The following is a 26,468-nucleotide window of genomic DNA, read 5'->3' on the forward strand; positions in this document are numbered from 1 at the left end:
GCCTCCTCAAAACTGCTTTCGGCATTGCAATCTTGCCAATAGTTCAGTGGACATATCAAATGACACGATCAACTTCTCGTCAAACGAGTCTATGAATCCAATGCGGAGCACCGTTTACAAAAGCATGACTTTCATCATAAGTAAAAATTCCGGGCGAGAAGTCTCTAGGAATAACCGGACCTCTGAGACTCTTCCAGGAGCCCCTAGCTAAGGACCAAATCTCAAATTTGCATGACAATCTGGTATTGTATATAACTCACAGTTCTCAGAACCTTATAGTCATTGTTACACAAATCGAAGCCAAGGGCATATGCTTCACTTCTCCGAACCTTAGAGTCCTTGTTACTTTTTAAGGTAACACCGGGCGGAGGCAAAATCACAAACTTTCTAATCCAAGGGTTCCAAAGTAATATTCTGGTTTTGTCAATAAGGAGGCACACCAGCCCGTTGCAAATTCCGACCAACTCACAACACCGACGTTTTACATCTGAATCCATCGTTTTATTATCACCTTGGGGTTGGGGGAGAGGAGCAGTGCTAGTACTAGGTCTATTAACTTCAACGTAAGCTACAAATAATAGTTTCGTAAGGTTGAAATACACACTAGTTGAATTCGGAGTGCCATCCCTCTTGTCCGAACAATGTATGAGGAGCTGACCACCGTCGTTCTGGCTGTTTGGTTGGATGATTGAACGGTATAGGTGGGCGTGAATGAATTTACGGCTTCGGATCAGACACCTCCATGACTTGCACACCCCAGTGAACTTGGTAAGAGATCTGGCGGGCAACCTCAGCAGGATTTCGTGCTCAATGTCTTCAGGAAAAACTTGCTCATATCTTTGTCTTTTGTGTGGTATGATTTTTTTAGGAACATCGTCCACTGAGATTGCTTCCGTCCATTTTCTTTTTGATCTGGATCCTTCAACGTTGTCCACTGACATTGGTTCTGTAATGAAAATACAATGGCAACCAATAAGGGAATGTTTACTGAGGGACTTCCAAATTCTAAGACATTTAGGCAAAATGAAGAAGAAATTAATCACAAAAAGTTATAAAGAAGGAATTAGAAAATGCATCTCATAAAGTTACATGATTAGCAGTGGCAAATTCAGGATTCTAATATCGGGTGGTCCCAATATAAAAGTTCTGACGAAAATAACATTGAAAAATTAAACGATCAACTACCAACTTTTCATTCACAATCTTTGAACAAACAACATTACAAACTACAACGACTAAATTTGTGATGTTTCATATTCTAAAAACGTGTCGTGATAGTTTCATTGTTAATAAAAGAACGACAAGGTTTCATACTCTAAGAATGCGTCATGATTGTTTCATTGTTAATATAAGAAGAAAAAATATAGATGAATGATGATTTGGAACTATTCAAAATTGGAGTTGAACTATTCAGAATAGGATTGAAACTATTTAAAATTGGAGTTGATCTATTTGGAAGAGTATTGTCTAAACTAATCGATGATGATTTTCACTTGTAATATTGTTCCATACTTCTTGTTCTACACATCAATTAATCAAAACAAAAAAACCATACCAATTGATGAAGCTAAAAAATATATATGAACTACCCAACACATGATCCAAACAATATCAAAAATCATAACAGACAATAACTATAATCTATTATAAACTTAAAATTTTCATCCAATGCACATCAATTTTAAAAAATATATATGGAGCGTGTAGTAGCTTGTAGTGGCCTGGGAATAAGTTGAGTGGGGTTAGAGGAAAACAGAAATTGGAATTGGATATTCCCAATTCGAGGAAGTTAGGTTAAATTGAGATTGGTAGAGATCTAAGAGAATAGACTCTATACCTTTTTTTTAATTAAAAAGGGTATCCCTCACGTGGCTTAATAAGAAAACTTGCTTTTAATTATTTGGTTTTAAACGGCTTGCCAAGACCTGCAGCTGCTGGTTTGCCACTGCACTCTTCTCCTCCTCCCCACATGCTCAATCTTGTGTGGTCCTCGGAGATCATCACAACCACTTATTCGGGCTTCCGCCATGTCCCTTAATGCACCAGTCACTGATGATAGGGATTTATAAATGACTCCTTCAAAGTAGTCACCTTCAACTTTAGAAGCTCTTCACCCAAACATAATCACTACAATTAGAAACCTTTTACTCGACACCTCTATCCAATTTCTAGGTACCAAAATTAGAGTAAATTATAGCAATGGTCCTTCAACTTTAATCAAATTGGAACAATGATCCCTCAATTAAAAATTCATTACCATTGATTCCTCAACTCATCAAAATGTGTAGTTATGGTCATTTTCGTCAACTTCATCATAATTTTGTCAAAATAAGTTATGTTGGAATGACCATTGCTACAATTGGGGTCTCTCAACTCTTCAAAACGTGCAGATATGGTCTTTTTTATCAATTTCGTTAGAATTTTGTCAAAATGAGTTATGTTGGATAGACCATTGCTACAATTGAGTTAAAGTTGAAGAACTATTTCTCTAGTTGAATTAAAGTTGATAGACCAATGATAATGAATTTTTAATTAAGAGACTATTTTTTCAATTGAATTAAAGTTAAAATACCATTTGTACAATTTACTCCCAAAATTAAGACAACCATAGAACTTGATATGCAACAGGAAAAACACAAGGTCAAATTCTAAAACTACAAAATCACCACATGTATCGCAGTTTTCAGCAACAAACCCTTCAATTAATGGACGAACAGAAGAACCAAACGTGTTTAGAAGAAATTTCCCAACTGATTTCAGATCTGAGAAACATGAGAACCCCTAATTTTAATTAAAGCCTAAATTGCACAATCAAATAAAGCAAGAAAGAACATTAATTTGCAAGAAAGATAAGATAGGGAAACATAGGGAACGATAGAGAGGGAAGGAGAGAGGACGGAGAGAGAGAAGGAGAAGGGGAAGGAGGAATACCTGGGGTTGAGATGATGGTTGAATGGCAGCAGCGGGAAGAAGATTGGGGAACGATGCGCAGGACCAGATCCGCATCCACCAGAGAGGGTGGAACAACGGACTCCGATTAAGTTTTACCGATCAAATTTCAGAAAAAAAATAATCTGCCAGAGATCCAGTCACTCAAAACAATGACAAAAAAACTCAGAAATATCGATCAAATTTCGTACACATGTTCAAGCCATGTAAACATAAACAAAAAATAAACCGGACCGAGGCCCAAAAATACCAAATCGAAATATATTACACCCAATGGGGTTCGAACCCATTCCCACTTGAGTTGAGTAACTTCAACTTAAACCATCTTGACAACAAGTTTTTTCTTGCCAATACCATTATGAGTAGCATATTTAAAACAAGTTAGATCGTAATTGTTTAATACCTTGTCAATTCCCATCTTTCAGGCAATTGCCATCTTTTATCTTTCCCAATTCACATTTTTCATCTTTCCTTAACCCTAGCCGAAAAACCCACCTTTCCCAATTCCCATCTCTCTCTCTCTCTCTCTCTCTCTCTCTCTCTCTCTCTCTCTCTCTCTCTCTCTATATATATATATATATATATAACCTCAACTCTCTCACACTCTCAGAGAGTACAGCAACGGCATGTCTTCCACACTCTCTCTCTCTCTCTCTTTATTTAACTTCAACTCTCTCACACTCTAAGAGAGTACTGCAATGGATGAAGAGTTTGTTGCTTACTATCTAGATCGAAAAATCAATGGTCGCACCATTGAGCTAGAAATTATCCCAGAGGTCGACCTCTACAAATGTGAGCCGCGGGATTTTCCTAGTATGTACTTGATTTTGTTTTGTTTGATCTGCAAGATGGAGTTAAAGGTTTAATTCTTGGTTTTATGGGTAAACTGGAAAAAAAAAATTGTGGGTTTTTATTTTATTTTTTATAATAACTGATGTTGCAGGTTTTTTAATTCATGTGTTCATTATAGGAATGCTTCATGGATTTGACTACAAGTTTGTTAATTTTAATAATTGATGTTGCAAGTTGATTTCTCACTGAGAATGCTCAATGCAGGAAGCATGTTCTTCAAGCTTCAGATTAAAAAAAAAAAAAATCAAACCGGGCTGAAATCAAACCGAAAAAAATCAAAACAAAAAAAAAAATCGAATCGAATAAAACCGAATTCACCCATAATTTTGAGACTACGCTTCTAATGCACAATAGGAAAATCCAGTGAATGGCTCGAGTTTGTCGCTATGAACACATTCTACCCATCTCAGTTGCTATGGTTGGTGTTTTGCCTGATATACCCTACAAAAGAAGATCATATCACACATATGGTGTTTTTAGACGAAAAAATAAAGGTGTCGCTTCGATCAAAATAACCAATAATGCATGTTGTGCCAAATTCAAGAACTCAATTTTATGTTCATGAACTAATTGGCTCAAAAACCAATGCTCAATTCTAAATTTTATTATCCTAAACAAAATTTTGGGCCCGAACTAAAAGAGCTAATTGGCTCAAAGTGCAAGGCCTAAAACTCCTCTTTATACCTTGTCCTAACAAATTGATCAGAGAAAAATGAATGCACCTTGACTTGGTACACATGCATCCATACAAGTACTCCTCCACAAAGTACAAACCCTAACTCACCCTATTGTCTTTCCATCTCCTTTTCTCATTGCATTACACATTTTATAAGTGGTGGGTTTTACACATTTGGGGTTTTCGTGAATGGAATTCTTGATTGCCAATTTAATTTTGTTCCTAAGATTTTGTTCAACTATATCTCTTTGTAGTACGGACGAACTAATTGCTTGATTTATAGTTATTATTTATTATAGAAACCTGATTTATCATTATCTATTCAGTTGTTAATTGATTTATTACACTAACTTTGATAATGTGTTCCCCACAGGGATCATCGAGCTCCAGCACCGATTCTACATACATAAACATAATGCTCTATCAACAACTCGATGGTTTGTTTAATAATTTTAATTGCTTATTCCCAAAAAAGAACAATACTAATTTTAATTTCAGTAGTAACAAATTAACATCCCCAAAATATATTTCTTTGCTTTTGTTTATGTATTGTATTGTTGGAGTTCAATATTTTCTTAAAATATATTTTTATTTTATTTTATTTTTCAAAAATATCATTGGAGTCTGATATACCACAAACTAGTTCGCCAGAAGCAAACTCTGTTGAAAAGCTTGTTTCTATTCATAGTGATGGCCCAGAAGCAAACTCCGTTGAGGGGCATGTCGTTGTTCATGGTGATGGCCCAAAAGCAAACCTCGTTGAGGGGCCTGTTGTTCCTACTGATGTTCCGGAAGCAAATGTCGTCGTTGAGGTGTATGTTGTTCCTGCTGATGGTCTAGACGCAAAAGCTATTGAGGAGGGGTTCCTGTTGATGTTCTGGAAGCAAACGCCGTTAAGGGGCCTGTTGGTCCTGCTTATAATCAAAAAACAAACCCTGTTGAGGGGCTATTGTTCCTGCTGATGGTCCAGATGCAAATGTTGTTGATGGGCAGGTTGCTCTTATTCCGTCCTTGGATGGTGATGAGCACACAATGTTTTTTTTTTCCACGACAGGTCAGTCAGCGATAGTATTATTTACATCTTTTAATTAATACTTATTCCTCCAAGAGTTTAGGCCTAATGAGTATGAGATATAACTTTGGGTTTATTTTATGTCCTGTAGGATTCTAAAGGCTTATTATTTACAATTTCAATAAGTACTTAATCCTTCTAGATTTAGGCTTGACTTATTTGAGATAAAACTTTGGGTTTATTTCATGTCCTATATGATTCTAAAGCCTGATGAGGAGCCTAGCCGTTTGATTTCAGTGTATCAAATGATTGAACCATCGAGACATTTGATGAGAAAGTTTGATAGAAGCTTGCTGGAGGATCACCATATGCTAAAGTACGTGTTAATGATTTTGACCATGAAAATGAGAGCTCATCGCATTCAATTTAGCATGTAGCTAGAAAGAGGAAAGAATGGATATGTAATTTTAGCATTTGTCTTCACCCGTAGACCTTTGGTTCAACTAATAGTTAAAGTTGTATACGTCTCCAAAACGTGATAACACCATACCTATGTAGTGGATTTATGTTGTGATATTTATCTATGACTAATTGTTGACAAAAATGTGTTGTTAGTGCAATTAGTGTTGCGTGTGATGGCAGAGATGAGGAATAGCCATTCAAGGGCAGAGATGAGGAAGAGCCATTTGAGGATGAAGATGAGGAAGATACGGATGAGACTAAGGGTTGGTATGAGGATGACAATACCAGAACTGGACCTAACATTATGAGGTTCAATTTTATTTTAATATCAATTAACTTGCAATAATGCTTTTTGGTTGTTTGTTTTTCTTTTTTCTTTAACTACTAATCCATTAAACTTTGTTTTGCAGTTTTGATGATACAAAAGCTATCCCAGTCATCGAATGTGTAATTGGTGTGATGAACCCACGAGCGCAACGTGTGGGTTATGTTTTTGGCAGACATTGTCATGACTACAATACACTTCGACTACATGACAATGTCTGCCAAAAACATAACCCACACGTTGCGCTCGTGGGTTCATCACACCCAATTACACATTCACATAACCCACACGTTGCGCTCGTGGGTTCATCACACCAATTACACATTCGATGACTGAGATAGCTTTTGTATCATCAAAACTGCAAAACAAAGTTTAATGGATTAGTAGTTAAAGAAAAAAAGATAAACAAACAACCAAAAAGCATTATTGCAAGTTAATTGATATTAAAATAAAATTGAACCTCATAATGTCAAGTCCAGTTCTGGTATTGTCATCCTCATACCAACCCTCAATCTCATCCATCTCTTCCTCATCTTCATCCTCAAACGCCTCTTCCTCATCTCTGCCCTCAAACGGCTCTTCTTCATCTCCGTCATCAAACGCAGCACTAATTGCACACATTTTTGTCAACAATGAGTCATAGATAAATATCACAACAACATAAATCCACTACATAGGTATGGTGTTATCACATTTTGGAGACGTATACAACTTTAACTATTAGTTGAACCAAAGGTCTACGGGTGAAGACAAATGCTAAAGCTGCATATCCTTTCTTTCCTCTTTCTGGCCACATGCTAAATTGAATGCGATGAGCTTCATGGAGGCTCATTTTCATGGCCAAAATCATTAACACGTACTTTAGCCTATGGTAATCCTCCAGCAAGCTTCTGTCAAACTTTCCCATCAAATGTCCCGATGGTCCAATCATTTGATACATTGAAATCAAACGGCTAGGCTCCTCATCAGGCTTTAGAATCCTATAGGACATGAAATAAACCCAAAGTTTTATCTCAAATAAGTCAAGCCTAAACTCTAGAAGGATTAAGTATTTATTGAAATTGTAAATAATAAGCCTTTATAATCCTATAGGACGTAAAATAAACCCAAATTATATCCAAGGTATAAAATATCGATGATATCGGTAGTTTAAAAACACGGAAATTTCGATGAAAATATCAGGATATTATTGATATCGATTAAAATTGAATAAAAACCACGAAAATTGTAAGAAAAACTTGGAAATTTTTATTGAAACTTTACAGGATGTTTATTTAGTCAATTATCTATTAGTTTATCACAAAAAATTGGAAGGAAATGCATTGCATGATAGATATAACTGATTTAAGTTGATTATATAACGAGCTGGCAAACATTATGAGTGTAGAAAATATGTAGTAATTAATGAAAGAAGTTTAAACACACCATAATCATTTATATATAATGAATTAGTACAATATTTTATACTTTATACATTGCATGGTAAGATACATGAGTGACTTAGTAAGGTCTAAAATATCGATGATATCAGTAGTTCAAAAACATGGAAATATCGGGATATTTTAGACCATGGTTATATCTTATACGCGTTAGGCCTAAACTCTTGGAGGAATAAGTATTAATTAAAAGATGTAAATAATACTTTCGCTGACCTGTTATGGAAAAAAGATTGTGCGCTCATCACCATCCAAGGGCGGAACAGGAGCAGCCTGCCCATCAACAACATTTGCATCTGGACCATCAGCAGGAACAACAACCCCTCAACGGGGTTTGCTTTTGGATCATCAACAGGAACAACAGCCCCTTAACAGTGTTTGCTTCCGAAACATCAGCGGGAACCCCTCCTCAACAGCGCTTGCTCTGGACCATCAGCAGGAACAACAGGCCCCTCAACAGGGATTTCTTTTAGACTATCAACATGAACAACATACACCTCAACGATAACATTTGCTTTCGGAACAACAGGCCCCTCCTCAACGGTGTTTCCATCTGGATCATCAACAGGAACAACAGGGCCCTTAACGGGGTTTGCTTATGGGCCATTACCATGAACAACATCAAGCCCCTCAACGGGGTTTGCTTCTGGGCCATTACCATGAACAACATCAAGCCCCTCAACGGGGTTTGCTTATGGTGAACTAGTTTGTGGTCTATAAGACCCCAATGATATTTCTGAAAAATAAATATATATTTTAAGAAAATATTGAACTCCAACAATGCAATACATAAAGAAAAGAAATATATTTTGAGGATGTTAATTTGTTACTACTGAAATTAAAATCATTATTATTCTTTTTTGGGAATAAGAAATTAAAATTATTAAACAAACCATCGGGTTGTTGATAGAACATTATGTTTATATATGTAGAATCGATGTTGGAGCTTGGTGATCCTGTGGGGGAACACATTATCAAAGTTAGTGTAATAAATCTATTAAAAACTCAATAGATATTGATAAATCAGGTTTCTATAATAAATAATAACTATAAATCAGACAATTAGTTCGTCCGTACTACAAAGAGATATATAGATGAACAAAATTAAATTGGCGATCAAGAATCCCATGTACGAAAACCCCAAATGTGTAAAACCCACAACTTATAAAATGTGTAATGTAATGAGAAAATGAGATGGAAAGACCCTCAAGATTCAAGTGATTATGAACAAAAATATGAATCACAAAGATAGTAATTACCCTGTATTCTACACTGCTTCAGAAGGAGGGAGATGGGAAGAGATCTCAAGACGATTGGGTGAGTTAGGGTTTGTACTTTGTGTTTGTGGAGGAGTACTTTTATTTATACATGTGTACCAAGTCAGGCTACATTCATTATTCTCTAGTCAATCTGTTAGGACAAGGTATGAAGAGGAGTTTTGGGCCTTGAACTTTGAGACATTTAGCTCTTTTAGTTCGGCCCAAAATTTTGTTTGGTAGGATAAAATTTAGAATTGAGCATTGATTTTTTAGCCAATTAGTTCATGAATGTAAAAATCAAGTCCTTGAATTTGGCACAACATGTATTATTGGTCATTTTGATCGAAGCGACACCTTTAGCAATTTTGTCTAAAAAAACCATCTGTGTGACATGATCTTCTTTGTAGGGTATATCAGGCAAAACACCAACCATAGCAACTGAGATGGGTAGAATGTGTTCATAGCGACAGACTCGAGCCATTCATTGGGTTTTCCTATTGTGCATTGGAAGCATAGTCTCAAAATCCATTGATTCATAGATGATGATAACAAAGAAAAATTTACAAATTATGATGCTTCTACGATGAAGAATTATTTATTTTGACCCTGAATAATTAAATGTAATTTCCTTTTTTTTTTCATTTTTCTTTTTTGTTTTGTAACAAAAGAATCCAAAACCCAATTAAAATAAGAATAATGCTAATTACTCCAAATTTATAACGCAATCTAGCATGTTTCAAGAACACAACAGTCAAAACAAAACGTCATCTGATTTTTCTTTTCCTTTCTCACTTTTGTTTTCTGCCCGATGCCGCGATTGAATATGTTTCAATTTACAGGAAATACCCTTTGAAGAACTTTTTTATTTTTTATTTTTGGTGAAAGCAACAATATTCATTCATTTCAAAATGAGATCAGTACAAAAAGTTGAGCCTCCTCACCAATCCCGGGAAATACAATTAGAAATCAAAACATCCGTGATAATATCAGGTAGTTCTTCAAACCACGAATAAAATCGGAACTTGAGACAGCAAAACAGACAAGACGGTCAATCAATTCGTTTTGTTTTATAAGTGATTGCATCCGCTTCATACCCACTAGTCCAAAGAGAACAATTCCCCCTTTTATCACCTCAATTTAGTTTGTCCATTGTCTTATCTTCCACACACATTTTAATAAAAAATTTAATTAGAAGTTTGCTTCTTTGTAAAATGACAGATAAGAATTTTAAAAATATGTTATAATAATAATATTATTTATTTTAACAAACGACAAGATAATTTACACCAAATTGTGGAGAGAATGATTCAAACATGCGACTCAAGTGCATGGGTGAATGCTCTTAACTAACTGAACTACAAACTATTGTACAATAATATTAATCTTTAAAAATAAAATAAAAAGGTTGGACGGGATAATTTTATTAAATAAAAAAGTATTTATGTAACTTAAGCCCTAACTCATCCTTTCATCTTCTTTCATTCAGAGAAAGCAACACGAAGATGGACTTAGAAGATTACATTTTCATCGAAGAGATAAAAGATGATGTTTCTATTAAAATGGTAGACGATGTCGTTTCCATTGGAGGCAGAAGATGATGTTTTCATTAAAGAGGTAGAAGATAATGTTTTATTAAATTTTGTATCTTTCTTTGATATATAAGGGAAAGTTTGTCAACGAAAATGGAAGTTAAAAACTCAGAGAATTTCTCAGAGGATCAGTAAGAGCTTATCTCCAATGAAGCTAGCATACAAATAGCTCATCAACTCAATTGTACAGACTCGATCCTGGCCTTTCATTGAGGCTACCTAAACTACCCGTTGCAATTAAAACAAAAACTAGCCGTTGGCTTCCTTGGTTGATGATGCTGTTGATTCCGCTTCTTCCCGAGTCCAGAAACCATTTAGGTCTCAACACTCTCCTTTAAATTGTTTCTAGGTTTGACTTCAAGAATACCGCTGAGGTAGATGAACCTTTCCTTTGGCAGTCAGCCTCTTGATCTTCAATTCTGCGATACAACTCAATGCATCTATGAAATGATACTTTCTTTTAGTGTGCTTTTTTATTTTTTTATTTTTTTATTTTTTTTTTTATGAAACTTAGGATTCCCTGTCACACATTAAAGGTGTTGGATCAACTTGCAGTTCACCAACTTCTGTCATGAGTTCATATCCATGATCTAGTGGGCATAATATTCTAATATTTAACCATTATCTCCAAAATCACTGTCATGAAACCAAAAAACACATAAAGCTTCAACAAGATATGAATGAAGCAATGCACAATGTTAGGCTTATAACTGCAATCTGTATAACACTAAGCATTTGGTCATCTATTAATGACTGAATCCACCTTCAAACTGTAATACCTTTAAAAAGTCTTTGTAGTTGCATATCTGCTGCAACAATACTCGGAACTGCAGCAAATGCTGAAAACTGGGAAAATTTCCATAGCAACTTAGCACAACTATGAAAGCCTTAAGACTCTATACAAAGTAATCCATGTTGTGGTAGACACAACAATACCCAGTTAGTTTGAAAATCAATCTCGTTTGGAGATCCTTTTAAAATGCGAAAGCGTTTTTTGTGAAAATGTTTTTGAAACCAATCCTTAGTAAAAATGCAAGAAAATCATGAAAAAACACTAGTTATTTGCTTCCTATGGAAGCACCAGTTAGCAACACATAACTGGCAAGAAGCACTTCAAGTGTTTTTAGAATCAATAAATATTTTCTCTAAAAGCAATTTCAATCATTTTAAAAACAATTCCAAACGAGTCTGCACTTTGGGGTTTTTGGATCCATCATGCGATATCTACATTTTCCATCATTCCATGAGTGTCCTAGTTCACCAATCTTCCTAAAAGCACACGTTAACACTAAACTCGACCCAAAATCTGCATCTTTCTAATAAAGGCAAGGGACTCTCTGTAACTTGAAAAATACCAAATCTTTCCCATCACTCCACCGTTGTTTCTTAGCGTCCTCTTCCTTACCAAAGCTATTTCAGGCATCACAATCTTGCCAAACAACTCGGTCGACATATCAAATGTTCCAATGCAATCATGGGAATGAATTTAATGAAGGGAACCATTGACAAAAGCTTGTCGACCATGAGTACTAGCTCCAGGCGAGAAACCTTTGAAGGAATAACAGCAGCACTCAGACTACTCGAGGAGCCCTGAGCTGAAGACCAAATCTCAACTTTGCATGCAATGGCGGAGCCAAAAATTTACAATAATATAGGCACGACGAACAAGAAATTTCCAAAAACTAAATATACTTTCATTGATAATTGGCAACAACATGTTCTCATAGTTTAGAAACGTCATAGCACAACATCATTATCAATAGAATCAAATACATTTTTCATTATATATAATCAAGCTGTCATTCAGCTATTGACTTTTATTCATGTTTCATTGTATACAACCAAGTTATCATTCAACCATTGATTTCCCATACATTTAGAAGTACTTTGAAAATGACTGAAATGGTTTTTGGGGAAATGTTTTTTAAACCAATCCTTAGTAAAAATCCAAGTGGATCTTAGAAAATCACTTTTAAGTGCTTATTACAAGAAGCACATATCTAATGCTTCTTCCAAAAAGCACTTAAAGTGCTTCTGGAACTCATAATCAATTTCACCAAAAACGTTTTTAGTCATTTTAAAAACACTTCTAAACGAACCATAATGTTCTCTGTGCTCAAGGTCTCTGGTTAAGGTAAAACTAAGCGGAGACAAAACTATAAACTTTCGAATTATAGGGTTCCTATAGGCACACGAGCCCGTTACAAGTTCCGACCAATTTGATGCACGCATCATAATCTTGGGGTGAAATAGACGAATTAGAAGCATCTTCTGAATAAGAATATTACAAGCAAAAATCTTCTATTGTTTCTTTAGGTGTAAAAGTATTACTAGCGGTATCTTCTAAATCAAAATATTCAATTGGTTCTTTTTCTTCTTTGGGTACGTAAAAGAGGAGTAGTAGTAATAGCACGGGTGCGTGACATAATTTTCCTGTAAGCTGCAAATGGATTTGTAAGCTCAGAATACTCACTGAATCAATCGCTGTTATCCAAATGCAACGAGTAAGCGTCTTGTCTTCCGGACTCATCTCCAGAACTACTCGGTAGGAGGAGTTGTTGAACATCGTCATTTTTCATTGTCGGATCGAACAGTGTTGCGTGGAGGTGGGTGTGAAACAAGGCAGAGCTTTGGACATGAGACCTCCATGACTTGCACACTCTGGTGATATGATTAGGACCTCAGCAGGATGTCGTGCATGATTCCTACAGGAACGTTGTCCAATAACGTGATCACTTCCATCGATCTATGTCTTTTTTGTGGTCCGAATCCTTCAGGAACAACGTAGTCCCCTCGGACTGCTTCCATCCATCCGTCCATGATACCTTCAGAAATGTTGGCTCCTGACGTCGACGCCTCTGACATTTTCTTGCCCTAGTCTTCATTGCAAGAAAGAAGAGTTGGGGTTTCTAATTTGAGGTTGGGGAGACTATATGGACGCTCCCACCCTCTTACATGTTCTCATTTCGTTGGGCTTGGGCGGCATCCCCTCTTTGCTATTTTAATGAAGGCCCAAAAAAATACATTAGAAACTAGAAAATAAAAAAGAAAGTAAAAGAAAAACGAACCTTCAATTTCTGGTATTGTCGATATATCTTTTTTTTTTTTTTTTTTCTATCATAAGACAATCCTATTTTAAATCATTATAGTCCATTAGGGGCCGAATTTAATCCTAACTCGAATGTAAGATGGTGAACACATTGCTGTAACTAACTGATCTAACTTATATTTGTTTCTCCAACATTTCTTTGTAAAAACTCCTTGTATACTAACAACAATGTAACAGGCATGTTTTGTGTGTGGTAAAGAGGCATTTTCTTTGTCAGAAATTATAAGAACCATCTAATAATAGGTTTTCAACACATATTTTTTGTTACTTGGAATCCTTCAACATCCTTTAAAAGTCACTGAAAATTAAAGGAGCTGGCAATTTATTTGGACTAGAATTTCAGAAACACTAAAAAGTAGGAAACCTTATGATAGTAAATGTAAATTAAAATTGACAAACAGATCCAATCAGAAGCATTGAACTTTGAACAAGTCAAAGAACTTGAAAAAATCATCAACTGCAAACGACATTTCGATCTTTGATGTACCAATCTCCTGTGCGAGCCAGTGTTTGATAACACAATACGATGTCGTTTTCCGTGCCTGTACCTTCAGCTGGACCAAGCGCTCCGCCTCTGTCGAACCCTGTGGTTGTGGTCAGCTCACAGTTCCTAGCACCGTACCCCGTGGATCTAGTCATTAGCGAGAAGCTCATGACCCTTAAGGAGGGTTCCTTCGCCGTCTCTGATGTTAATGGCGACATCATGTTCAGCGTTAAGGGTTCCGTTTTCAGCCTCCATGATAAACGCGTATTAGTTGACAGCGCCGGTACTCCTATTGTCACATTTCGACAGAAGGTACAAGCTGATACAATTCCCTTATATTCTTTTTTGGTATTGAGGGTAATCCTTGTTTTATATTTTTGGTGTCTTTTAATTTGTGTTTTTGGCTTAACTGATCAAGTTTTGATATTTGATTGCTAAAATGATCCTTTTTAGCATGTCGTCGTTACATGATCGTTGTGTCGTTGATATATGATTGATATGTCGTCGATATTTGATTTCGATCATTTTGACCGTTAAATTTTGTGAAGATACTGACGACTCATAGGAGATGGCAAGTATACAAAGGAGATAGCAAAGATCTACTTTTCAGTGCCAAAAAGTCGGGGGTTGTTCAATTGAAGACTGAATTAGATGTGTTCTTGGCTTCTAACACAAAAGAAGACACCCATGATTTCAAGGTCAAAGGAAGTTTTAAGGAAAGATCATGCACTGTATACACCAGAGAGAACACTATCATTGCACAAGTAAGATTAATCGCATGATGTATTTTTGTAATTAATTTAAGAAAAAGAATGTTTTCTTGTAAGTGAAGAATTTATTGAAGATTTTTTGAATTCCAGATGCATAAGCAACTCGGCCTTAAAAGCAAAGTTTTAGGGCAAGATTCGTTTTCAGTGACGGTGTACCCTCAGGTGGATTTCGGATTTATAGTTGCTGTGGTGGTGGTTCTTCATGAGATTAATCAAGATCGAAAAGGGGAAGACTAGTGAAGCTGGTAATAGATTTTGTGTTTATTTTGTTACTTAAAACTGAATTCATAATAACCTCCTCCAAGTATATAAGTGGGAGAGACTCCACCATTATGTTATTTATATTTTTAGTGTTTTGTTTGTATAAGTTGTTCGATACGTACTGATGTGACAACGTCAATATGTCCGATTCTATACATAGCTCGGGATCGAGGCATGACATAAAAAGATAGCAGTAGAATCTCTTTTTAATTACGTAGTTAATGAGTTGATTAAAAGTAAAATAGCCAATTGTGTGCTTGTGCTGATTAATAAGAGTTCAAGTGATGCTGCATGTGTTACAAATTTGACAGACTTGTTAATGGTGCTTTAAAGTCTTGTGGTTGTGGCATTCTCCAGTACGTAATTGGGGGCTGATTGTATATGCATTAGTTCGGACAAATATGACTTCATTATATTCATAGTAGTGCTGCATGTATCAGAATCCTTAATTTTCTTGATGAATTTTGGAAACATTGATAAATATTTGGGATGGCAAAGTGATAGTGACTTGTAGGCAACTAGAAAAACTTCATTTGGACTCAGTTAATTAGGACAATTTTCGCATTTAAGCAAGAGAAGTGTAAAGTCATATGAGATTAAAATATACAATCTTGTAAAAACAACAAAAATTATACACTGATTCTGTAGCGACGCGTACTAATCATACAATTTCAAGATTAGTTTCTCTTTACAAAACATTTGTGATTGACATGTAATGCCACAGTTGCATCTTGCATACAAATCTACGTACTTTGTAAGAAGTGTGACGTGGACATCCCTATCCTTATTTTGTTGAGTAAATAAATACATGAATTTTTTTTTTAAAAAAAAAACCTTTGACCAGCATGTTGTGTTGGAATTTAATTTAGCTGGGGATTACTGACAGACAAATGTCAATTGCAAGTTTCACGTGTTCATGATTTGAAATCGATCAAAGTCCATGGACTGTTGTTTCCTTCACAATTTGTTTTGGCCTATAAACTGCGATATATTATAATACGGAAAACTCCCTTCTGATTAGCTCTTTGCAGTTTTATATGCTCTTACCAACTACATGTAGATGTTGGTAACGACTTTGCACTAAAAACATGGATTCGTTTAACCTAATACCAAAAGGGTCACGGGGAGTTTTAACTCCATCCGCATGCCATTTCTGCATGAATGAATGGCATTGCCAGCATGCAAATCATGTTTGGGCATACTACATAAAAGATGCTTGGAAGCCACCACCACTATCCACTATCCATTGAGGGTGGTTTTATTTACACACCCATTTTTACTTCTCACACACACTTTAATTTTCGATCGTCGAATCGAATGAACTGAAGAAGATCAATGAACAAAAATTAAGTGTGAAAGATAAAAATAGGTGTGTGAATAGCACTACCGTTCATAAATTTGATTTTTCTAGCCATCAAGGTTAAAGTCAAGACCAAGGTATTAAATATCGGTAATATCGGAAATATCAGTAGTCCAGAAACACGGAAATATAGGGATATTATGGATATCGATAAAAATAATATGGAAACCACAGAAATTGTAAGAAAAACTTGGAAATTTTTATTGAAACTTTGCAGGATGTTTATTTAGTCAATTATCTATTAGTTTATCACAAAAAATTGGAAGGAAATGCATTGCATGATGGATTTAACTGATTTAAGTTGATTATATAGCGAGCTGGCAAACATTGTGAGTGTAGAAAATATGTAGTAATTAATGAAAGAAGTTTAAACACACAGTCACAGACTATCAAAAATTGTACATGTAAAAGTTGTAAAAGTTGAATTATTTAGATGCTTTTTTTTCTTACACGCCACCCACACACACACACAGAGACTCACACGCCAACACACACGCACACACAGATCACACATGCATACACACATCACACACGCAGACAGAGACTGAGGTCTCTCTCTCTCGATCCTTCTCTCTTCTCTCCAACAGAGACTGAGGTCTCTCTCTCTCTCTCGATCCTTCTCTTTTCTCTCCCTTCTCCATTCTCCCACACACACACAGAGATCTCGAGATCTCTCTTCTCCCTTCTCCCACACACACGCATAGAGACATCGCCCCTCGTCATCGTCATCGTCTCCCACACACACACACAAAGACCTCGCCCCTCGCCCCTCGTCATCATCTCCATCGTAGATCTAGGTCTTTGAATGTCAAAGTTTCGAGCGCGCCTCAGATCCAGGCGATCTGATTTTGACGCCGTAGTCGTCGCCGCCGCCACCAACTTCCTAAGCCAAGAATGGAGAACCTGATCTCATTGGTGAACAAAATCCAGAGAGCTTGTACTGCTCTAGGGGACTATGGCGAAGGTAGCGCATTCGTCGTCGCCGTCGTCGCCATTGCCGTCGGTGGTCAAGTCAACTCCCGGTCCCTCACCTTCTTACCTCTTCGATTGATTCATGCATATGAATTGTGGTTGTGTTTTCAATCGCTCTGTAGCTTAGATCTTGATCTTAATCGTGTTTATGCAAGGTTTTGGGACGAAATCGGCACACCCATTTTCGGCGTTCTTCTCCGAGTAGCCCAGTTCCAAAAATATTGCGATAATTTCGGAAATATCGCGATATTATCGATAATATCGCGATATTTTGACGAAAACCCTTTGGATACCTATTAAAATATCGGTCAGGCGAAAAACCGATAATATCGGCGAATTGCCGATATTATCGGCATTTTGTTCCTTGGTCAAGACTACTTAGTAATCTATACTACTGAAGACAACCATCAATACATCAAGTATGACTACTTTAGTATGCAATTATGTTATCATTCATATTGATCTCTCATCCGATTTCACAACCATTCTATACTTTCTTTGGAGTCTTTGTATGTGGGGTAGTCATTAATCCTGGATGGAGTGTTGCAAATATTAACAAGATTACATAATTTCATTTAAGTGGTTTGAAGTGGGGTGTATTACTTAACCATGTCGCACTACATCTAGTTTTTTGCTCCTACAAATAAAAAATGAGTAGGGCCATTGCCCCAGTGAGCTTATAGTAGCTCCGTCCCTGCTGCTAGCCAGGTGGGTTTAAAACTTGTATAATTCGAGAGGTAATACAAAGAGTGGAGATGCTAACTTTTTAAGATCATAACTGATTTTCATTTATTATTTGTCACTCTATATATATTTTTTAATTCGTAGCAGATAAGAAGTTTTCTGTTATGGTCGAAACAATAGATACATTAATTAATGGGTTGATCTTTCAAAAATCACATTGTTGAGGTCAAAAGTCTACAAGCACTCGTGTAGGTTAAAATTTTGTCCATTATCTCTCGATAATATAATCCTGATAAATATTATTTATTATCAGGATTGTATGATTATTATTAGAATTAAATTATTAATTGGTATGAGTATTTTTGTTGCTGTATTCTTATAATTATACGGTAGCAAAGATTAGCTAAAGCAAAATCCACCTACATAATTTTAAAAGGGATGATGATCTCAAGGTTTTTTTGGTTATAAAAAAGAAGAAATTAAATATCATTGTCTTGTGTTCTATGTTACATTGGATTGTACTAGTTAGACTGTGTTAACTACATTGGAGAAATAGCAGAGATGAACAATTATAAAACCAAGAAGTTAAGTTTTATAAAGAGAAGAGAAATGTGAGAAAGAATGAATGAAGGTTTTGTATTGAACTTCAATGAACTAATCTTACTATCTGTTTACAATAGCTATATATAGCTGACTAGAGGACTAGCTAATAAGCTTTGAGTAACAAACTCTAACAAACTCTTTCAACTAACTATTACATCATCCAATCCTTTTACAACTGTTTTGATGAGCTGGCAGTGATATATTCAACATACTGTACCTCAAGTAATTCTTCTGCAAAGGTTTTGAAACTCTTTAGCATTACCTAGTTGCAATTTTGTAATTTTATCCTCTTATTATTTTTAGAAGCCAACAGATTTATTCATAATTCTTTAATAATAATCTAGAAAGCTAAAAGATAGTCAATTTAGAAAATATATATGGATTTTATCAGCTTTAAGATCTTGTCATCTTAAAACTTAAATTTAGAATGCAGCTATTAACGCTTTCTCCTTATACACTCCTACACTCGTGCTGTGAGAAGTGTGTGAATTAAGAATGAATTAAGAAAGATGAATTAAGAAAGATGTTACATGTTAAAAGGTCCACATGTTACATGCAACGCATAAAAATGAATTAAGAAAGACACTTAAATAAACATGGTGTACGTATCACATGAAAGTAAAGTGAAAAAGAACAAATTACACTCACCCTTATTTTACTCGATATGATTCTTTAACGAAATGAAATGAAATATATGAGAATAGTATTCTTTTTCTGGAAGTAAAAGGATACGTTGTTGAGGAAGGAAGAGAATATATGAGTCTAGTGGAAACCTTGCATGGTTCATATCACAGATAAAATAAAAAAGAGACAAGGCCGGCCCCAGACTTTATCCATTATTCCCTTCCTAATTCTTATCCACAAACACAAAAAAGTTCTATTATTCCCTCCTGACTTTTCTACCACCACTCACCCAGTGCCCACTATAACCCTAACCTCACCTTTACTTATCAAATAATATGAAAATAATAGCTTTTTTGTCAAAATGCTTTTTGAAATTGGCATAACTCTTTATTTTGATTTTTGTGATTTGAAATCAATATAAGTTGTTTATCCATTATCAATTATTTTAGTCATTTTATCCTTATTTAATAAAAAAAATTTACGGAATGACCAAAATGATTGATAGTGGACGAACTGAAGGACCACTTTTATCGATTTCAAATTTCAAAGAATAAAATTAGGAATTATGTCAATTTCATGAACCATATTATTTATGTTGCATGTTTTATTTTTATTTTTTAAGAAGTGAAAAGATAATACTTGAATTTATTCAAATTACCGTAAAAAATTAGAATAGAGAGTGAAACAAGCTGTCATGCTAAACTCGAATTTAATAATATGTAAGAAGAAGAAAAAATGAAAAAGGAAGAAAAGGAGGAAAAGTACTTTTCCAAGGTACGACGTGTACAAAAATACAGTATAGTGACCGTAGATGACGAGGTATGTACGCCGAAGCAGCTGTTCGCGCGTTTATTACACGTGGCGCGTGAGGTGGTGGAATTCAACAGTCAACTAGTTCGGAGGAAAAGCATGCTAAATTTGGCAGCAGCTTCCGGATATATTATATACAACAAACAAGTACAGAGAGAGAGAGAATCCAAACTCGGTTTCTTTCTTATTCTTGTTGGGGTTTCGAGATTTTCCACCTATCCAAACAAGAAATAATCATGGCGGGTGAATTTTCCGGGAAAGTGAGTTGTGGGTTATGCTTTTAATTGCGGATTTCGTTACTTTTTGTCGATAAACAGAGCCAAAGTTTTTTTCTTTCCTTCTTTCTTTCTGCTCCCTCCATCCACCGTAGAGAGAAGGAGAAAGGTCTAGAGAGAGAAAGTCTAGGGAGAGAGAGAGATAGAAAGATGATAGCTGCGACGTCGTCGTTATCGTCGTCTTCGGCGAGTGTGGCTGTGGACAAGGCGACGAGCGATCTTCTGATAAGTCCTGATTGGACTATGAACATAGACATCTGCGATTCCGTCAATTCTCATCATTGGTAATTTACATGTATATATGTATATGTAATTCAACTCAAAGCTTTTTGCTTTTAGAATTTTTTTGGGTTTTGTTTGTTTCTTTTTGTTTTCGTTTTTTGAGTTGACTTTGTATTTCTATCAGCCTAGGGTTTCTCTGATTGATTGGAAATTTATCAGCTTGATGTTATCTGTGTTACACCAAAACAAAAAGGGTTGTTAATGAATTTTTTTTTTGTCGCTATAATTTGTAATTTTGTGTATGGGAGAAATGGAGGGAGAGATTGATGTCGAAGTTTTCGAATCATATTATTGTTGAATTGTTTGATATTTTTAGTTTCTGTAAGTGGATTAAAATTGCTGGAGTGTGTCAATTATTTGGATTGCATTAAGTGATTCCAGAAACAGATAAGGGAAATTCGAAGGGGCCGAAAGTGTAAATTTCGACATATATGCAGATATCTGGTGCAAACAATTTTTAACATTTTGCACTATTAATTACTTTCCCTGTTTCTGGATTTATTTTCCTTTTTGGGGTTAGAAACAAATTATAGGGGCTTACGCGCTTTTGTACGAAATTATATTCATGGTTTTAGTTTTAGCATAGGCAGACTTATTTCAATCTTGTTCTGTAGAGCCAAGTTATGTAGATGTTTTGTTGCTTCCAAGCTTCTTGTAGGTTGTCCTTTTCCTTTTCGTATAACAAAATTCTTATTTGTGGTTGTTCATTGATTGATGTGTGTTAAATTTCTCAGGCAGGCAAAAGATGTCGTAAAAGCTGTTAAGAAAAGGTTGCAGCATAAGAGCCCCAAAGTTCAATTTCTAGCCTTGACGGTATTTATTATTGAAAGCCTTTTATCTTCTTCCTATTTAAGCCATCTGTATGCATTTTTTTCTGGTCCAATAAAATGTTTCCTTAAGTATGCCTAATGGTTTGCTAATCTACTTTTGTAGCTTTTGGAGACAATGGTGAAGAACTGTGGTGATTATGTCCATGTTCAAATTGCTGAGAGAAATATACTAGGAGAGATGGTTAAAATTGTGAGAAAGAGGGTAAGTATTGAATGTGTTGTTGGCAGGGTATTTTGAGCTAGAGAGAAATTTTTGGTTATGGTTTTTCGGTTTCTTTTTCATTAAGCTGTCATTGGATCCTTTTGTTTTTGTCAATGATTAATAATCTTGAGTCTAGGGAGAGCATTCGTGTATTCAAACGTGTTGCACCGGAAATCTCGAACTTTTCTAGAATATGTATTAACAAGACGGCCTTTAAAATAGTTTTTTCTTAGGACTTTGCGGGTTTAATTTGCACTTTCTTTCTGGTTTATGGTCGTTGTTGAAAGTTATTGACCTGTTTATTCTTTTAGACCTTAGACACGCTGATATGTATGTTTGAGGGTGTCATTTTGTATAATCCTGTAAGTGGGTTTCTTTTTAACGTGTGTTTGGTATTAGAATGATTAGTGGTCTATGACGGGTTCTTAGTGGTTTTCAAGGCCTCTCTACGTCTTTGAAAAGCTTTGTTCTTGTGGATTTGATACAAATTTTGAGTTTGATGACAGGCAATGTCTCAATGTAGAATATTCACACTTTTATGACATTTCTTCTCATGACTTATTTACTGCATCTTTATAGTGTGTGTGTTTATGTGACACATCGAAGCCTTTTCACTCAGTTTAAGCATTGTTGGTTGTTGAACCTTTTTTACCCATATGGTGGACATTTTTTTTGGCTTTCTGTTTCACCTATTAATCGTTGTTCAATTTGACTCTAATTAGTCCTGCTAGTTTTTCATTGGTTAAGTATATTCAATCTCACTTTGAAACATATATATGGATTTCAGGCAGATATGCAGGTTCGGGATAAAATCTTGATATTGCTGGACTCTTGGCAAGAGGCTTTCGGTGGTCCTGCTGGAAAACATCCTCAGTACTACTGGGCATACGAGGAACTAAGGGTATACTTTAGCTATCTGGCTCAGCTTTTAGTTTTATGATTATGATATTATTTAATAAAAGTACACTGCATGAATGACAGCGTTCCGGAGTACAATTTCCCAGGCGTGCATCAGAAGCAGCTCCAATATTTACACCACCTGTTGCAAATACAGCATTGAGGCACACTCAAGCTGGATACGGAATGCCTAGCAATTCCTCAAGAAGGCTCGATGAAACAATGGCTACAGAAATGGAGAATCTAAGGTGAGTTTAACTCCACTTTTGATTACCTGTTAGCCCTTACTGTTCCCCAGTTCTGCATTTGTTAGTGCTCTTGTTAAGGATTTCTTTAAGATCTATCTTCTGTTCATTCCTCTGCTTGACTTTTCTTTTGAATATTTTTAGTTTGTCAAACCTGGATTCTATGAGGAATGTTATGGAGCTCTTAGATGACATGCTGCAAGCTGTGAACCCTAGTGACCGTTTGGTATGAGGAACTATGATGTTTTCAACTTTTTCCTCACAACTTATGGGTAAGGTATTTACCTTTTGTTTCTTTGTTTGTAGGCCATAAAAGATGAAGTGATAGAGGAGCTTGTCAATGGATGTCGTGCCAACCAGAAAAAACTGATCCATATGCTAACTACAACTGGGTGAGAGAACGCTTTTAACGTCACTTCTTTTTTCTAATTAACAAGCCCATAAAACATACTCAAGCAGTGAATATTTAACGTTTCACATTTTTGGTAATGTCTAGAGATGAAGAACTTCTTGCTCGGGGTCTTGATTTGAACGATAGGATGCAAAGTCTGCTTGCAAAACATGATGCTATAGTTTCTGGTTTGCCTGTGCCAACTCAAGCTACAAGCTTTAGTCCCCAACCGACTGAAAAGTTTGCGTCAAGTTCCAAGCAGACTGAAGTAAAAGATTCCAGCACAAGTGACTCTAGTCCAAGACCTAATGCTAATGTATCTGCACCAGTTGGTTCCATGGCCAGGATCCAGATTGATGAAGACGAAGAAGAGGAAGATGAATTTGCACAGCTAGCTCGAAGGTTTGTGCATGACTGGACATCTTTCTCTGTTTTCAATTTCTTTTTATGGTTCATAGAAATGCTTTTTTCTTATGCCAATGGTTTCCACCATTGCTGGGTTTAGTTTTGCCGTTTTGTGATTTAATGATAACTTGCATAAAGTACTTTTGGTGTACCTCGTATCTCTCTTAATCTCATAGTTTGGTGAAAGTTAACTCACAACTGTTGCACTTATTTTATGGATGCAGGCATTTTAAACCACGGTCGGTGCCTCCTCAAAACACATCTAGTGGAAGTAATGATAATTTGGCGTTGGTGAGCACCAGCAGCACAATAGATCCATCAGCCACAACATCCGCTCCAAGCAATGCATTAGTTCTGGCTGATCCACCAGCACCGGTTAAGACAACAAAAGAGCAGGACATGATCGACCTTCTGAGTATCACTTTATCAACAACAGCTGCCTCCCCAGACAACACCCCTCATGCTCTAGCATCCAACCCTCACACCACACCAGACCCGCACACGGTTCCAGCATCTAATGGTAACACACATCAGGAGCCTGTTGCCCCCACCATACAAGGAAATCCCAATCCTTCCCAGCCTTATCCTGGAAATCCGGGGACGGTATCCTATAACAGCTATGTTGTTCCATGGGCGCAAGCACAACCTCAATCCCACCTCCAACAGCCACAGTTCCAACCGCAATCACAATTTCAGCCTCAGCCCCAATTCCAGTCACAATTTCAACCTCAATATCCTCAATACCCGTCTGCCTACCCTCCTCCACCGTGGGCAGCTTCACCGGGATATTCTAGCCAAAACCATTTTTCCGCCAATAATACATTTTCAACTCCTCGTGCCAACACAACCACATCTTATAGTCCAGCACAATCAGCTAGACCTTTGCACCACTTCAATTCGTTCCCTGCAAGGGGAATGAATGGGATAGATAGCAACGGAGGTTCAACGAGCCCCGGTCCTAGGAGCCCTGCCCCTTCAGCAGGACAAAAGCCCTACATTCCCACGTACCGATTATTTGAAGATCTGAATGTGTTTGGCAATGCAGATGGAAAGTTTAAGATGACAAGCAGCAATACATCATCTAGCTTGTCTGGAGCTGCCGGCCAAGGTATGGTAGGTGGGAGGAAGTGAGATAATGTCGTACAGATTATGAACCGGGACGCAGCTTTGTGAATATATCCTGTATATCAGTATCTGCGTCGTCTCCCGGTTTGTGATGCTTTATAGATTTGCGGTTGTCATTGGTCACCATTTGTGTGTAGCTTTTCAGCAGAATCATTTGACCCTAAAGACTAGCATTTTTCTTCATAAACTAAGGCTTTTAATTATATTGAAATGAAGCCAATAAGCCCTTAATCCTCAGAATGTTTATAGCTGTATATATTTTTGAGCATTCAGAATTTCGGATTCTCTGCTTCAAATTTTACTTTCGTTGCTTTTGAGCGAAGGCGTAGTCGCGTTTTAGATGACTTGGCTGCGTTCGTGATCCAAATGAGAGAAGAACCCATGGCAAGTGTTGTGAGAAGTGAGAGAAAGCAGAGAAGAAGCCTTGAGACTGGTTTCTTGGTTTAAGGCAGCATTTAGAGGCTTATAGCCCGTGCCCGTGGCATAGTTGTATTTTTGCGCTTTGATAATATTGAGTCAGGCGTGCATGGCCCGTGCTAGGCTGGCTCGTGCCATCAAGAATTATGTAATGTCGTGCTTGGCCCGAGGAGCCAAAAGAGGCTAGACGGTACAAGAATAAGATTCTTCCTCTACAATAAGGTCACTAATAATAGAGGGAGGATCATCAATCCAGGTACAGTCACCACCGGAGTGGAGAGCTAATCGAGCCAGACGATGAGCTACGGAATTGGCTTGGCGGCGAATATGGGAAGCAGTTATAAGGATCCAAGTAGAAAACAGTTATCCAAGTGAAGAGAAGATCAAGGGTCAAACTAAGTGACACTTGTCAATAGATAAACAGACGAGCTATTATACGTTGTTACAAGTTGTTAGAATTACAGTTGAGATAAGGAGGAAGATTAGTTGCCAATATTAGCTAAGTAAGAAAGAATATATAACAGCTCATCTATTTATCTATTGACAAGTGTCACTTAGGTATTATGTAACATTCGTAAATGAATGTACTCAGATACACATGGGTTTTCCCCTTAAATAATAAATCAAAAGTTTTTACAACATTTGTGCATTTTTATGCTTATTTGTGTACTCAATTTTCTGCATAACCAAAAATCTTACAAAGTGATGGTGGGGGTGAAGATGTAAGCACAAAGTTTCAACATTTTCTATCACAAAAAGGCATGTTACATCAAAGGTTTTGTCCCCACACCCTAGAACAAAACAGGTTGGCAAAAAGGAAATATAGACATGTTGTAGAAATTGAAATTACATTACTTCTAACAGCACATTTACCTACTAAATCCTAGTTTCATGCTGCAGCAATATATTTGATCAACAGAATGCCATGTGCTGTTTTAAAAATGAAATCCCCTTATCAATTATTATTTCACAAGATTTCAAATATTAGTCATTTGAAAATCTTTGGTTGTGTATGTTTTCCACTGATTACACCATACAATAGCTCCAAACTGCAACCAAAAACAAAAACTCGTGTCTTTTTGAGATATGCAGATCACTATAAAGGGTTCATTTATCTAGACATTATCACTCAAAGAATTTATATATTCAGGCACGTCTTGTT

At 36.3% G+C, this 26,468-nt stretch overlaps 3 protein-coding genes and 1 long non-coding RNA gene across 5 annotated transcripts; 3 read left to right on the forward strand and 1 right to left on the reverse strand.

The window, feature by feature from the left end:
• Positions 1-226: 226 nt before the first annotated feature.
• LOC103415774 (uncharacterized) lies at positions 227-3,222 on the reverse strand. Its single transcript, XR_011574055.1, has 2 exons — positions 2,932-3,222; positions 227-946 (listed from the first exon to the last, which is right to left on the reverse strand). It is a non-coding gene; the product is annotated as an uncharacterized lncRNA (long non-coding RNA).
• A 93-nt stretch (positions 3,223-3,315) lies between these two features.
• Positions 3,316-10,695, forward strand: LOC139190067 (uncharacterized). 2 transcript variants are annotated; one of them, XM_070809783.1, is made up of 3 exons: positions 3,527-3,762; positions 4,851-4,914; positions 5,166-9,609. In XM_070809783.1, exons 1-3 carry the CDS (start codon positions 3,648-3,650, stop codon positions 5,437-5,439), a joined length of 453 nt encoding a protein of 150 aa, XP_070665884.1. In that variant the 5' UTR covers positions 3,527-3,647; the 3' UTR covers positions 5,440-9,609. The 2 variants fall into 2 exon arrangements, 1 of the variants encoding a protein (XP_070665884.1); XR_011574054.1 differs by lacking the exons at positions 4,851-4,914; positions 5,166-9,609 and adding an exon at positions 10,458-10,695 and having other exon boundaries at positions 3,316-3,762.
• A 3,362-nt stretch (positions 10,696-14,057) lies between these two features.
• LOC114820126 (protein LURP-one-related 15-like) lies at positions 14,058-15,496 on the forward strand. Its single transcript, XM_029090479.2, has 3 exons — positions 14,058-14,465; positions 14,702-14,917; positions 15,014-15,496. The coding sequence occupies exons 1-3, from the start codon at positions 14,196-14,198 to the stop codon at positions 15,158-15,160; spliced, it is 633 nt and encodes a 210-aa protein (XP_028946312.1). The 5' UTR covers positions 14,058-14,195; the 3' UTR covers positions 15,161-15,496.
• A 4,840-nt stretch (positions 15,497-20,336) lies between these two features.
• On the forward strand, positions 20,337-25,164 carry LOC103450721 (TOM1-like protein 6). The gene is made up of 9 exons (XM_029089712.2): positions 20,337-20,796; positions 21,529-21,607; positions 21,728-21,826; positions 22,614-22,727; positions 22,808-22,971; positions 23,113-23,194; positions 23,275-23,360; positions 23,465-23,761; positions 23,989-25,164. The coding sequence occupies exons 1-9, from the start codon at positions 20,663-20,665 to the stop codon at positions 24,893-24,895; spliced, it is 1,962 nt and encodes a 653-aa protein (XP_028945545.1). The 5' UTR covers positions 20,337-20,662; the 3' UTR covers positions 24,896-25,164.
• The last annotated feature ends 1,304 nt before the right edge of the window (positions 25,165-26,468 follow it).

The sequence above is a fragment of the Malus domestica genome, chromosome 12 (assembly GCF_042453785.1).
Source record: "Malus domestica chromosome 12, GDT2T_hap1".
Lineage (NCBI taxonomy): Eukaryota > Viridiplantae > Streptophyta > Magnoliopsida > Rosales > Rosaceae > Malus > Malus domestica.